Raw genomic sequence first — 16,050 nt, 5'->3', positions numbered from 1 at the left:
AAGCATGACATCCATCCTCACTTTCAACACCAGAGATGACATTGACTTGGTTTTGGCTTTTTCCTATGTGCAGATTCATACACTATGCACTCTTCTGTGTCTTGCCCCACCCCCACCCCCCTTTCCTCATGGAGGAAATGGCCTTTGTGTAACATGGGAGCACTAATAATTTCACGCTGATAATTTGGGTGGTATACAAGGAAACAAAAGGATACCGTGAAGCTGAGTTATAGGAAGACTGTGTTAAACTCAGTCTTTCTTAAAACACAGATTAAGGTTGTCAGACTCGTTTAAAAGTTCGAGCTACCCAAGAGACATGTGAGTCCTGCTGGTTGAAACTCTATGAGTCGAGCTACAGCTGTGTGTTAGCAGCTCCCCACATTTGGATGTGGACAAAGATAGGGGCTCAAGTCTCCCTGAAAGCGAGGCAGGGACTGGCTAAGAGGGTAGAAGGCAGTGCGGACTTGTAGGCACAGTAGCTGCCATGGAATTTAAGGACTGGTCATTATTACAGCCACAAGCCTCTGTAGCTGAGGTTCCTAACGCTCTGGGATCATTAACATTAAGACAGTTTTGCTGGTAGAATCTTAGTAACTGTCTGCTCTTGGCATATGAATCAACTAATGTCCTAGTCCACAGTGACCTGGAGTAAGAGGTGCCCAGCCCCTTCCAGTAAAACTCAGTATGACAGGAAAGGATCAAGGGAGAAGGGATGAAGCAAGTTGTTCAGAATAAGCAGAATAAATCAACTGGCAGTGAGCACCTCTTTTTCTTAGGTGGTTACTTTCCATCTTCTCCAGGCATTTTATGGTCCTGAGCACCCATACACACTGAACAGTCTAGAATTCACTGGCTATCTTAGAAGTTAGGGCTTACCTTGCATCACTCAGGCAGCCAGCAAAGATGATGCCACTCCTAAACATCAGCCAGGAGAAAGACAGGATGCCAGAGCATTAGCATCAGGTGGTCTGTTCACTAAAAGAAGAAAGAGACTAGGCAGTGAAATGTACCCAGTCCTGGATCAACGGTGGCCTTGAGCTAGAGGTGATCATATGGAGAGTCTAGAATACCTCCCAAATATCACTGGAGCCATTGACAAACTATCCTCACTACTATCATTCTTTTTTTTTTAACTCTCTGGTGGCTCCAACAGTAAAGAATCCACTTGCAATGCAAGAGACCTGGGTTCGATCCCTGAGTGGGGACGATGCCCTGGAGAAGTATTCTTGCCTGGAGAATTCCATGGACAGAGGAATCTGTCAGGCTACAGTCCATGGGGCTGCAAAAAGTCAGACACAACTGAGCAGTAACACATACATAGCCCATTAACAATGTTGTGATAGTTTCAGATGGGCAGCAAAGGGACTTGGTCACATGATACATATACATATATCCATTCTCCCCCAAACTTCCCTATTGCTCTAATAGTAGCTAACAGTTATTGAGCTAATTATGAATTATTTCATTTACTCCTAAAACAACCCCATGAGATAGGTACTAATAATGTCTGAAAAGACAATCAAACCAGTATTCTTGTCTGGGAAATCCCATGGACAGAGGAGCCTAGCAGGCTACAGTCCATGGGGTTGCAAAAGAATTGGACATGACTTAGCGACTAAACAACAAAAAAAATGAAGCAGAAGTGGCTGTATGCCAAGGCCAGGAAGTAGATTCATGCCTTAGATCACTGTTCTGACATTCACTATTATATTGTAAACTTTTCTATTTCCTTTAAAGATAGTCACTACAATTCATTCACATATTTCATGACACTTGAATAGCTTGTGATCTGCAGTTAGAAAAGCACTGGCTAAAGCATTATGTTGTATTGCTTTCCCAAGCTCTTCTTACTTGATTCTCTAGGAATGGACTTTATGACCACACCGTTAAATTTACCACCACTGGTGTGCTAGTAAATGTCTAACAACTAGATCTTTGGGGTTGTGAAGGCCCTGGTTATTAATTTTTGCTGATTTTTACACTGTAAATACTCCCACCATGGCCGATTTGAAGCTATCAACATGACATCGATGAACACAGACTTGGGAAGAAACACAGATGATTGGCTGCCAAGAACTACTATCAATCAACTAAAAGAGCACCAATACATCTCCCCAAAATTTTCAATAAGAAGAATAGAAAACACGTTTTAAAGTCATGTCAGTGATCAGAAGAGTTGGAGATGATCTATCAATGACATTCAACTGCCTGTTTCATGGCAATTAGGGGCTTCCCAGGTGGTACTGGTCTTAAATAATCTGTCTGCCAATGCAGGAGATGCAAGAGATGAGGGTTCAATTCCTGGGTAGGGAAGATCCCCTGGAGCAGGGAATGGCAACCACTCCAGTATTTTTGCCTGGAAAATTCCATGAACAGAGGAGCCTGGCAGGCTACAGTACATGAAACTGCTGAGTTGGATATAACTCAGTGACTTTCACTTTCATGGCAATTAGTCTAAACCCACAGTCTCACAGTATCTAATATATATATATATATATATATATATATATGTATATAATCAAGCCTTTTCTATTCGAGTAGGAGTTCCTAAGTGTTATAACTTAAAGAATATTAATTAGACCCTGCTACTTCATTATCAGTACACTGAATATCTAAAATTCTATCATTAAAAGTGTTTCTCTTTTCTTAAGCCCACGTTTAGCCCATTTAAAACTTTGACCATCCATAAATAGGTGACAAATGAACTTGTATCAATGTGCTAAAAACCAGTAGTTTAAAATATCAGATTATTTTATTTGTAGTAAGAAAATTGAAGTTGCTCAGTCATGTCCGACTCTTTGCGACGCCATGGACTGTAGCCTATTCAGGCTCCTCCATCCATGGGATTTTCCTGGCAAAAGTGCTGGAGTGGATTGCCATTTACTTCTCCAGGGGATCTTCCTGACCCAGGAATCAAACATGGGTGACCAACCTAGATAGCATGTTGAAAAGCAGAGACATTACTTTGCCAAAAAAGGTCCGTCTAGTCAAGGCTATGGTTTCTCCAGTGGTCACGTATGGATGTGAGAGTTGGACTGTGAAGAAAGCTGAGCGCTGAAGAATTTATGCTTTTGAACTGTGGTATTGGAGAAGACTCTTGAGAGTCCCTTGGACTGCAAGGAGATCCAACCAGTCCATTCTGAAAGAGATCATCCCTGGGATTTCTTTGGAGGGAATGATGCTAAAGCTGAAACTCCAGTACTTTGGCCACCTCATGTGAAGAGTTGACTCATTAGAAAAGACTCTGATGCTGGGAGGGATTGGGGGCAGGAGGAAAAGGGGATGACAGAGGATGAGATGGCTGGATGGCATCACTGACTTAATGGACATGAGTCTGAGTGAACTCCAGGAGTTGGTGATGGACAGGGAGGCCTGGCGTGCTGCGTGATTCATGGGGTCGCAAAGAGTTGGACACGACTGAGTGACTGAACTGAACTGAACTGAAGAGAATTGAAAAAATGGAAATTCAGATAAGAGCATAAAGGAACTGATGACTTTGCAGTAGTTGCATTTCTAGGAAAATCCATCATGAACAGGGTAACACAATAGGCACCATCACAAATTCTGGTATCATCTGAGATGCAGGACAGTGTCAGGCATCTGTGGAAAGGTATAACTGAGTAGGAGGAAAGTTGCAGGATTAAATAAAATAATCTATTTAGAACATTAATTATAGTTTCTAGCACAGCCTAGTTGCTCAGTAAATTTTAGTATCTTTAAAGGGAGGAGATGGGAAAAGAAGAGAGGTTCTATTCAGAAATCATTTAATGAAAAGTGACTTAAAAACAGATTTCAAACTGACATAAGCAAAGAGGAATTTATTATTTCACATGACTGAAAAATCTTACCTGGCTTAAATAGCACGCCAATATTGTCATTTCAGTTCAGTTCAGTTCAATCACTCAGTTGTGTCCGACTCTTTGCAACCCCATGAATCGCAGTACACCAGGCCTCCCTGTCCATCACCAACTCCCAGAGTCCACCCAAACCCATGTCCATCAATTCAGTGATGCCATCCAACCATCTCATCCTCTGTCATCCCCTTCTCCTCCTGCCCTCAATCTTTCCCAGCATCAGGGTCTTTTCAAATGAGTCAGCTCTTCGCCAATATTGTCAGGTCTTATTATTTCTCCATCTCTTGGCTTTGCATCTCAGACAAGCTTTGCCTCACGGTGGTGAGAAGGCTCCCAGCAGCTCGAGGCTTACATGCATTCCTCTAAGTCATTCTAACAGAAAGAGGATGGTTTTCTCCTGATGGTTCTAGAAAATATCCTCACATTAACCCTGGTTGGCAATGATTTGGTTACAGGCTCATTCTGAAACAAATTGCTGTGGTCAGGGACCTAGCACACTCTGGTTAGTCATGCGTGTCACAAGCCACCTAGCAAGTCAGGAATGGATTCACTTTACTTTATAAACATAAGTTTTGGTTCCCAACAGAAAACTGTGGTATGCTTTCCAGAAAAATTGGAAATGGATGTTAATCTGTCAAACTACAAGGGAAAATCCAGTTTTGTTCTAGATCATGAGAATTTTAAAACTGAAAGTTTTCCAAATTTCCAACATCTTATTCAGCAAATCAATTCAGGGGTGATACGCAAAAGGTTTAACAACTAATATAAAGTTACAAAAATGAACAGCAACCACACCCCTTGGACCTGGAACCTAAAGACCAGACTCTTTCAGAACTGAACACTTTACCAGCTGTGCCACAAGGAAACTGAGAGACGTGGTGAAGATATGCCAGAGAGGGAACCAGAGCAGCCAGAGAAGTGGCAGAATATTCAAAGGGTGTGGTAGACTGACTACTCACCACCTGGACAAAGTGTTTCAATATCCTAACAACTAGAACAACTATACCAGTGTGTACCAGTGGTGTTTCAACCTTGGCTGAAGCTATTTGCAGCTGTATCATAAAGAAGAATGTGCTGTTGGCTATGATCCTTTTATATTCAGAAGCCTGGCCTTTGAATTAGGAAACTGTTCTTTTCAGAGGATATCGGAGGAGCAAAAAGGTTTTCTGCTAACAAGATCTAGGATAAATGAAAACATATACACAAAGGGAGAAGTAAACTCAAACTATAAAATAAACCAAATAAAAGCAGAATTCATCTTTTCTTAACATTTTAAAATTTGTAACAAATAAAATTGTCATGATCTCATCCTATCAATACTTAATAGTTAGATTTACAGATATTCTTCTATATTAAACCACATATTTACCATTTCTGCTGCTCTTCATTCTTTCCTGTAGATTTGATTTTCCATCTGGTGCTGTTCCCTCTTCCTCTGAAGTAATTCCTTTAGCATTTCTCATAGTGTAAGTCTGTTGGCAGTGAAATAAATCGCTCAGTTTTAGCTACCTGGAAAAAAGTTCTTATCTTACCTTCATCCTTGAAATATATTTGAACTGGAAGTAGAATGTTGGGATACTTGACCAATTTTTTCCCCAAACCTTTAAAGATTCCACTGAGTATGGTCACCATTGCTTCTGAAGAAAGGGATCCCTCATTCATACTGTTACCCACAAATTGTGCTATTTTGTTCTGTTTTCGATGTTTCTCTCTCTCTCCCTCTCTCTCTTTTTTTTTGGGGGGGGGTGTTTATCAATTTGGCAAAGATTTGTCTACATATGGTTTTATTTGAATTTATCTTTCTTAGGGTTTGCTGAGTTTATTGGTTCTTTTTTAAGTTTTTTAATCTTATGTTTAATCACAAAATTGAGGGGATTTTCAGCCATTGTTTCCTCAAGTATTTTTTTTCTTCTTTCTCCTCTGCTTATGAAACTCAGATTCTACCTGTGTTAGATCGCTTAATATTCAAAAGAACCCTGAAACCTTAACTTTTTTCAATGTTTTTTCTATTAGGTCAGATTAAATAATTACTTTTCATCTATATTCAGCTTCCCTTATGGCTCAGCTGACAAAGAATCCCCCTGCAATGAAGACCTGGGTTCGATCCCTGGGTTGGGAGAAGGGAAAGGCTATACACTCCAGTATTCTGGCTGGAGAATTCCATGGACTATATAGTCCATGGGGTCGCAAAGAGTCAGACATGACTGAATGACTTTCACTTTCACGTTCTTCCATCTATATCAAGTTTACTAACTGTTTTACCATCTTCAGACTTTTGTGTCCCCCATGTACACACAGTGGCATTTTTATTTTATATATTTACTAAATAATTAAGTAGTTTTCTTGGATATTTACTTCCATGTTCTAAAATTTCTGCAGTTTTTTTTTTTTAGCTTCAATTCTCTGCTAAGATTCCTCATCTGATCATTCATTTTTTTAAAGCCTTTGAACAAACTTATCTTTATAATAAATTATTTAAAGTTCTTATCTGCTAGTTTTAGAATGTGGATAATTTGGAGACCTATTTCTAATGAATGCTTTCTCTCTTTACTTCAGGTCCCATTTTCCTGTTTTCTTATATTGCAAGTAATTTTTGGTTGTATACTGTGGAATTATATTATGTCTGTGCCTCATGAGGTCAACAAGACTGCCATTGCACCATGGCAAAAATGCATTCCCATGCAGAATGTTGGGGAATTCATAGGGAAATCATGTGTTTCCCTTGAATGTTTCTTTCTCTCAAAGACCATAGTTTGCCTTGTATGTGTTGTCAGTTTTATAACTGTTTTCAGCAAGAGGACAAGTCTAATACCAGAAGTCTAATGACATGGCCAGAAGCAGAAGCTAGCTAAAGATATTCTGAAGAGTTCATTTAGCACAAGGCAGAGATAGGGTTGTTTCAAACACTGTACCATTTGTATACTGAGGAGAATTTGGTAGATAGGGGTGAGGTTTTTGTGGAAATGTGTATGGCATGCATTCTCTTTTGTAAGACTACATTGGAAACTAATGATAAAAGTCTTCTTAAATCTAATTCTATATTTACTTTTCATTACTATTTTGAGCACTCTGCATTACTTTCTCTCTCTTGCTCTATTCAGGAAGCAGTGAGGCTTCATTTTTCTTCAAAACACTTTGACATTATTCAAGAGGAAGGACAGTATACACACAGGCTATTATGAATAATATCCACTTGAGGAATCATATTGTTAATAGGTAAAAAGATTCTCCTGTGAAGAATAGTCCTCCATTTTTTCCCCTTCATATTTTGTCCAGAGCTATAAGGAAAGCTTATGACAAACCTAATTTCTGTACCCTCTGTTCAGGCTGACAAACCTGTAACTTCTAGTAGACTTGGCAGCTTCTAAGAGGAAAAGGATAAAGACGCACTGCAGGGAGCCAGGGGAGGCTCCAATTCCAAGGCGTGGAAATAAGGTTAGGAAACTTAAGGATGAAAAAACAGCTGCAGTGGCAACACACACAGACACAGAGGAAAATAAATGTGCCCTTTGATATAAACAAAAATAAAGGTTTACTTTGAAGGGAAACAAATGGTTTTTAAATATAACATATATTGAATGACCAACTCAAGTTAACATTATTGTCAAACTACCTGCAGTTACTCTAAGGACCAAAGTTTAGTAATGTCAATGAATTGACAGCTCAAAATTGTCAGTGTTTTCCTACCTCATAAAAACATGTCCCTCTAAATTCAGATGATAAAGAAAGGTGAGGAAAGTTGTCCAAGGCCATTTAGTGAAGCGGGCAAGTCTCCTTTTGGCTTCATCAATATATCTTTCTGGCTCCATCGTCCCAAATGGTAGAGTTCCCCTCTTCACTGTAATCATGTAGGGTTCCTGGGCTTCTTTTATCTTCTCTGTGAATAAAACAGGCTCATAGGAAAGGGTCTGATCAATTTGTTCCCACTATTCAACTCAATGGTTTGGTTATTTGAAATTTTTAAATTTATGGTTGGACTTCAAACTAGAGAAATTTGAGGAAAGCAGAACTCTCCTCCCTAACTTCAAATCTTAATACATAAGCCTGGCATCCACTCTTCTTACTTGTCATTCATGTTTTCACAGAATATAACCTGTTATTTGGTGTGTTACTTTCCATTCCTCCTAATCGCTCTCAGATGGACAATATGTTTTCCAATCTTACTAGTTTCTCCAAGTGCTCTCAACTTTTCTAATTTTATTTAATTTTTTCCTTAAAAGCCAGCAATTTAAAGGATCAGAGCTTTAAATAGGATCAGAGCTATTTAGGCCAAATTTCTCTAGTGCCAAGGTTGAATCTTGACCTATGACAAAAATCATTTGGAAAAACCTGGTCATTTCTTTATTCTCTGACTGGAATTTCCAGATCATTTTTCCAGTCTCCTGACCAGTCTCTCAAAAGTTTACATGCTATTTGGAATTTATCATTTGACAATGATGTACATGAGACACTGTGAAAAATACAATATCGTTTAAGGTATTGATCTTGATACCAAGTAGATTAAAATCTAATGAGGAAAGAACAATTCACAATTGTTAAATTTCAATTTTCAAACTATGCAAAGTAAATATAAAACAAAATATGATCATCCTAATAAACACTGGCTTCCCACATGGTGCTAGTGGTAAAGAACTCACCTCCCAGTACAGGAGACGTAAGAGACATGGGTTCAATCCCTGGGTCGGGAAGATCCCCTGGAGAAGGGCACAGCAACCCACTCTAGTATTCTTGCCTGGAGAATCTCAAGGACAGAGGAGGCTGGTGGGTTACTGTTCATGGGGTCACAAAGAGTTGGCCATGACTGAAGTGACTTAGCATGCACACAATAGACACAGCACAACTTATAAGGGAATTCAGCAAATGGTATTAAACTTCCTTACTGCTGCAGTAATATGGAAGGCTTATAAGCAGTAGAAATTTTAAGCTAAACATAAATGGATCTTAAATAGATTCTCATAGTAATTCCTTAAATGTTTCTGGAAAAAGTTCCTTTGTTGCCTAATAAGAATAAAAGAAGTAAGAATTGCACAGTGATACATCCTGCTAATAAAAACACCAGTATGGCTAGGAGTCAGACACGGCTGAGCGACTTCACTTTCACTTTTCACTTTCACGCATTGGAGAAGGAAATGGCAACCCACTCCAGTGTTCTTGCCTGGAGAATCCCAGGGACAGGGGAGCCTGGTGGGCTGCCGTCTATGGGGTCGCACAGAGTCGGACACGACTGAAGCGACTTAGCAGCAGCAGCAGCAGCAACATGGCTACAGCCTCTGTTTACCCAATTAAAAAGGTGGTCTAGGAACAAAAACCTTGTCTCTTATTGCCTGTAACTCTTGAAGCTGAAAACTTTCTAATGAAACATACAGCCAAATTGCACATGCTAGCACTAACCCTAAATTTTCTTCCGATCAGTTGGGTGCGCAGGCTTTGAGCACACTCAGAAGCCCTTCAGCACCTCAAGGGCTTATTTTTAGGAAAGAGTGAGCATGACTTCTGGCATTATACCTCCCCTGGATAAACTACTTATTCATTGAGTCAAACTGGATTTCATTTTCGGCATTAAGTCCCTGGGCAAAATCAAGAGAGGAAGCAAAATACATATTAACATATGCAGAGTATAGCAATATGTCCTGCCCACGTCTTTCAGGGGTTATATTCACAGTCAACCCCTGAGATGCTACTAATGCAAAGATTAATAAAACACTGCTGAGCAGGTTGCCTACTGAGTGGACTATGCATGCTTGTTTATGGCACACACGTCACTCACCACCCCTGAATGGAGAACTCTGGAATGCAGAGCCTCTGGCTGCATACAAATGTGGCTACTGGAGGAAGTCTGTTTATCTGGGGAATGTGCTACTGGCTGATTTATCATGAAAGGAGCCTGAAAAGAAGTGGTGGCTGCTCTTTCCCACAATCCGATAAGCTGTTACACAGAGATAAACAGTCGCATTGAATTAAGCATGTTTGTCTATTTTTCAATGCTGACTTTTAACTTCCTGTTCTTTCTGTTTCTTGGGGCTTCATTTTTAATAATACTAAGTTTTAAAATTATGCACAACCCTACAGTCTTAATCATCTCAAGTTCTGCTTTAAGGAAAAGGTAAATAAGAAAATATTGACAGCGAATTTTACTCTAATTGATGTTTAACTGGTAACTGTCTAAGACTACATAAAGTGTTACTTAAGGATGCCCTGTCAGAGGGCTTAAAACTATTTCACATGAAATAGGTGTTAGTCAACTTGTTTTTAAGTACTGTATATCTAATATTTTAATATATATATAATACGCAATGAATTGCTTTTTCAATCAAATACTTAATAACAATCACCATGTTAAAGGAAACCCACAGCAAACTTATTATCAATATTTTCACAAATGGTGGAGATAGTTGGTAGAAAGAGAGATGAGTACTTTTCCATCACTCTCTCTGTAAAAACATACAAGCATTTAAATTATTCGACACCAGGCATAATGTTTATTTGTTTACAACTAAAGTTTCTATCTTGGGTACCCAGTTCATGGCCCAGGACACACAAATTAGATGTTCAATAAATACTTGATGAATGACTGCATCTGTGAAGCTTTGAAACAGGATAATAGGCATGTTCCTACTTCAGTATTCTCCTGACTGAAAACCAGTAAATGTAGGAATGTAGGTCAACTTGAGGCCACATCTTTCCTGGCTTTGTACAGATCTGCCTCAGCTACAACTTCCCAGTTCAAAGGCAGCATTTTCTCCTACACGCTGCACAAAATACTGCCTGCTGGCAGTCCTGTCATCAAAGAACATAGGGGAAGAACATTTGGAATGATCAGGTAGGTAATGACATAGAACAACTGATTTCTCTAATTTCCACTTGCTATGCCACAAGTGAAATAGTGGAGTCATTTGCAAATATCATTATTGTGGATAGCTATATTCCTTCAAGAAATATTTGTTGAATATCTGGATGACAGACACTACGCCAGGCCCTGGGTACATAAAGGCAAACACAACACGGGCCCTACGTATGAAACAGACAGACTGACGCTCTGACAGTCTGACACACACTACTACTTTCAGCGTGCTGTGATGTGTCATCTGAAGCCTTCTCTGGCTAAGAGCGTTTTCTTAAGAGAATTAAGCTTTCCATAAACTATAGGGTCATCTTTACTCTGTATAGTCAAATTTCCTTTATATTCAGGAGATATCTACATTTTTAATAGGAAAACGGTAAGACTGCGTTGATGACCTTCTTTTAATTAACTATTCTCTTTCATTAGGCACATAAAACAATTATTTTGTAGTGCCAATTTCAGTTTCTTTATCATTAGTGATAATGATCGCAATGTCTTTTACCTTCCACGGCAGTTTTGCTTCAAAGGGAATTGCACATAAAGATCAAAGAGAGACCAGAACTCACAGGAAACAAACAAGATTCTACTACAGTATCAACCTCTTTAAAAGTCATTATTATTATTAGATTTTCTGGTGCCCTATAGCAGATCTCCCAGAGAAGCTCTGGGTTAACACTGAGTGTTCCAACCACCACCACTGTGAGTGTGGAAGTTCACACCTATTAAATAAACAAAACCAAACTCAGGTGACTTGCGTGTCTCAAGAAAACAACCCATCACTTGCCTCACATAAAAGGAATAGGAAGCATTTGGAAAGCCAGGTTTTAAAGGGCAATGCCAATAGGAGAAGGAAGAAATGTCAAAGATACTGAAATATACAGTAGACTAATTCTTGTCTGGATGTTTTCGTTGAGTTTTGGTTCTTTTCTTCCTACCTTAAAAATCCTTAATGTTGTGCATTTCATTTATTCTAAATGAGCAAAGAAACAAATATGAATCGTAATAATAAATGCAAATATTTCTTGATCCAGCTACAGCAGGAGGACAAAGCAAGAAATAAACAATTTGACTGAGGAAGGAAGATAGGAAAAAATTCTTGGCCTTTTCTGGTACTGACCACAAGATCTTAAATGTTAAGTTGATATTTACCGAACAGTGTAGAAGGGCCTTCCTAGCAAAGAGACCAACATGTGCAGGATGATGATGTCATCATCATCCTCTGAAGTGAAGAGTTCAAATGACCGAAGCATAAGGTTTGAAGGTAGAGGTGGGATGATGCTGATGGGCATGGTGAACAATAAGACTTGAGAGCTTGCCAGATTCAAGATCATGGAGCATGAAGTCCTTCTTTCAACCTAGAGGCAAGGGGAAGTCAGTATAAATTAATAAGAGATGGGCACTCTGAACAGCAATTAAGATTATACGTTAGACAGAGTATCTCCTCCAATGGGACACCCAATGGCTAATATTTCTAGTATTAATATATTTGAGAGCACACTGGTCGTATGCCTTTTAGACAGTCTGACTGAGCCATAAGCAGCCAGGAAAGACCCCTCCTCCATAAAACCTCACAAATACACTATCATGCACAAAAGTGGGAGAGCAGACCCACATACTCAACCACACACACAGGGGCATGCAACTGTGTGTTGTCAGGAAACTGCTGCAGGAGTCCCTGCTCTACCATCTCTCACCTGCCTCTGATATAATAAGCTTACATCACCAAGAGGATGGGCAAATTGAGAGAGTGTGCTGACCAGTGCTTACCCTAGTGCCAGGGAGCCATGTGTCAAGAGTACAACAGCAGGTCCATTGGTTCGTATGCATGTGCAACCAGACAGCCCCACACCAGGATTTTTTAAAAAGTCCCCTGGTAAGACCCCAGCCTACTGTCAACAACATGATCCCCACCTTTGCTTGATTCATAAAAGTTGCATACGTTCAAGCTTATCATGTAAAAAGAAGCTTGATTTAGGGAACTGGCCTAAGCTCCAGTGTACTGTGCAGACCCCAGCACTCATGCTTACCATTCTCCCTGAAATGTGAGGCCCATGTCAGGAGCTGCCTAGCCCCAGCTAAACAAGGCAGCCACCAGGCATCACACTTTCTCCAAAATCAGTGTTATATCAATGCTACAGGTTATACAATAAAAAATTATATAAGTTTACATTTGAGGAAGGTTCAGTTCAATTCAGTCACTCAGTCGTGTCCGACTCTTTGTGACCCCGTAAACTGCAGCACGCCAGACCTCCCGTTCATCACCAAATCCCGGAGTTCACTCAAACTCACGTCCATCGAGTCGGTGATGCCATCCAACCATCTCATCCTCTGTCCCCCTTTCCTCCTGCCCCCAATCCCTCCCAGCATCAGAGTCTTTTCCAATGAGTCAACTCTTTGCATGAGGTGGCCAAAGTACTGGAGTTTCAGCTTTAGCATCATTCCTTCCAAAGAAATCCCAGGGCTTATCTCCTTTAGGATGGACTGGTTGGATCTCTTGGCAGTCTAAGGGACTCTCAAGAGTCTTCTCCAACACCACAGTTCAAAAGCATCAATTCTTCGGCGCTCAGCATTCTTTACAGTCCAACTCTCACATCCATACATGACCACTGGAAAAACCATAGCCTTGACTAGACGGACCTTTGCTGGCAAAGTAATGTCTCTGCTTTTGAATTTGCTATCTAGGTTGGTCACAACTTTTCTTCCAAGGAGTCTTTTAATTTCATGGCTGCAGTCACCATCTTCAGAGAGGAAGGTTATCTTTTCCTAATTCACAAAGAGATGGTTTGGAGGCTAGCATCAGAGAAGGCAATGGCACCCCACTCCAGTACTCTTGCCTGGAAAATCCCATGGACGGAGGAGCCTGGTGGGCTTCAGTCCATGGGATCGCTAAGAATCAGACACGACTGAGTGACTTGACTTTCACTTTTCACTGTCATGCATTGGAGAAGGAAATGGCAACCCACTCCAGTGTTCTTGCCTGGAGAATCCCAGGGATGGGGGAGCCTGGTAGGCTGCCATCTCTGGGGTCGCACAGAGTCGGACACGACTGAAGTGACTTAGCATCAGCTCCCTAACAATATACTGCTATTGTCCTGTTAGAGATAACAAGAGACTGACATTATGGGTTAAAAAAAAAAAAAAAAAGAGGACGTGGCTTTGGGAAGGGCTCTTTTGTGTAGGTTTCTGGCTCAGAAGCCTGGGTACAGAGAAGAACCATTCACAGAGATAAGAGTAGACCCTGAGGTGTCAGAGGATGTGTAGAGAGAACTATTTATCTGTTATGTTTGGTCACTAGGTCATGTCCAACTCTTTGCGACCCCATGGACTGTAGCACACCAGGCTTCCCTGTCCTTCACTATCTCCTGGAGGTTCTCAAACTCACATCCATTGAGTCCATGATGCCATCCAACCATCTTATCCTCTGTCACCCCCTTCTCCTGCCCTCAATCTTCCCAGTACTTCCTCAGTCTTTTCCATTGAGTCTGCCCTTTGCATCAAGTGGTCAAAGTATTGGAGCTTCAGCTTCAGCATCAGTTCTTCCAGTTCAGGGCTGATTTCTGACTGGTTTGATCCCCTTGCTGTCTAAGGGGCTCTCAGCTGTAGTGCTAGAGAGCTGTTTAGCAGGCAGTTAGCCTAGGAGACTGTTAAGTGGTTGAAACTGTGAACACTAGTTGAGCTAACCCAAGAAAGGAGTATTCAGTACTGGAATTGAGATGTAATCGGACATGAATCATGAGAACAGAAACCTAGGAAGCAGAAACAGGTAGAAAAAAATTAAGATTTCAATTAAGTAAAATGAGGACTACAGAGGGTTTATCGTTGAAAGACAGGGAATAAAGACTCATAGCCAAGTTGCTTCCCTACCAATAGCAAAGTAAATGACTCAGTAGAGATTACTGAACTGAACATTAGAAAAACCAGAGCCTGAACACTACTAAGTGCAGCTTGTCAGGTCACTTCCTCTCTTTAGTCCTCAGTGTCCATTTCTGGGAGGTGGGGCCACTAAGAGCTATGTCACGGGGTGTTTTAAGGACTGGGTGAGAATACTTGGGAGCACTCCCGGTGCACTGCTCCATATGTGTTTAGTAGATGGTAACTGGAGTCATTATCCCGTCAAAGGTCTGAATGGGGACCATCAGTATAATCACTGTTGCCTCCTTTACCATTTTTGTTCATTCAATTTTTATCTCTTTAGGAATTTGGTGACAGACTCTGTTAGTCTGCTCCTCCTTTACACGAAGGACAGACCAAAGATCCAGGCTGGCAATGAGAGAGGAGGACTAGCGGGCAGCATTGGCTCCATCCACTGATATCTCCCAGAGGTACAGACACGGGACTCATGAAGATGTTGACAAGACTCCAAGTTCTTACATTAGCTTTGTTTTCAAAGGGATTTTTACTTTGTTTAGGGGACCATAACTTTCTTAGGAGGGAGATTAAAATAGAAGGTGACCTCGTTTTAGGGGGCCTATTTCCCATTAATGAAAAAGGCACTGGAACTGAAGAATGTGGGCGAATCAACGAAGATCGAGGGATCCAACGCCTGGAAGCCATGTTGTTTGCTATTGATGAAATTAACAAAGACGATTACCTGCTCCCAGGAGTGAAGCTGGGGGTTCACATTTTGGATACCTGCTCAAGGGATACCTACGCATTAGAGCAATCACTGGAATTTGTCAGAGCATCTTTGACTAAAGTGGATGAAGCCGAGTATATGTGTCCTGATGGATCCTATGCCATTCAAGAAAATATCCCACTGGTCATTGCAGGGGTCATTGGCGGCTCTTACAGCAGTGTTTCCATACAGGTAAGACTGACAGTGTTGTTGATAAAATGCTGTATCTCTTTGGTTTTATGTCTTTGGGGAACAAAAGGAAAATATCCTAATAGCTTCATCAATGGATGATATTAACCATGTAATTGTTCATTTCTGTAAGTCTCTGGTAATATAGGTTTGCAGACAGAACAGTACTTGAGCAATGAAAATTGTTTAAAGATATAGCAGGTAGCTAGTGCAGCATAATGAGCTACTCCAAAATTCAGTGACTTAAAACAACAATTATTACTTACTATAGTTTATAAGTCTGAAGACTGGCTGGAGTGAGCAGATCACAGCTAGGTTCAGCTGCAGGTAGCTCTGCTCCAAGTTTGTCCCTTATCCTCCACCTGGAATCAGTCAGCTAACCCGGTCATGTTTGTCTGAGTGATGACAGAGGTGCAAGAGAATGCAAATTTAACTGCACAGGCCCCTTCCAAACTTCTGCATGCTTCACAGCTGTGAACATCCCACCAGCCAAAGCAACTCACAAGGCTCAGTCAGAATCAAGGAGCAGGGAAATAGGTGCCACCCACAAC

General features: G+C 40.7%; 1 protein-coding gene and 1 long non-coding RNA gene across 2 annotated transcripts in view; one reads left to right on the top strand and one right to left on the bottom strand.

Moving 5' to 3' along the window:
• The window catches only part of GRM3 (glutamate metabotropic receptor 3), a 251,401-nt gene that overhangs the window by 133,954 nt on the left and 101,397 nt on the right, over window positions 1–16,050 (top strand). Inside the window, 1 exon segment of the mRNA NM_001098123.1 lies at window positions 14,891–15,502. Coding sequence (NP_001091592.1) covers window positions 15,035–15,502 — 468 coding nt within the window. The 5' untranslated portion in view covers window positions 14,891–15,034.
• Window positions 466–16,024, bottom strand: LOC112446368 (uncharacterized). The gene is made up of 5 exons (XR_009494204.1): window positions 15,766–16,024; window positions 11,845–12,050; window positions 7,542–7,731; window positions 5,224–5,326; window positions 466–975 (listed from the first exon to the last, which is right to left on the bottom strand). It is a non-coding gene; the product is annotated as an uncharacterized lncRNA (long non-coding RNA).

The sequence above is a fragment of the Bos taurus genome, chromosome 4, assembly GCF_002263795.3.
Source record: "Bos taurus isolate L1 Dominette 01449 registration number 42190680 breed Hereford chromosome 4, ARS-UCD2.0, whole genome shotgun sequence".
NCBI lineage: Eukaryota > Metazoa > Chordata > Mammalia > Artiodactyla > Bovidae > Bos > Bos taurus.
The sequence above is the reverse complement of the archived record's forward strand: the minus strand, read 5'-3'. Positions and strand labels throughout refer to the sequence as shown.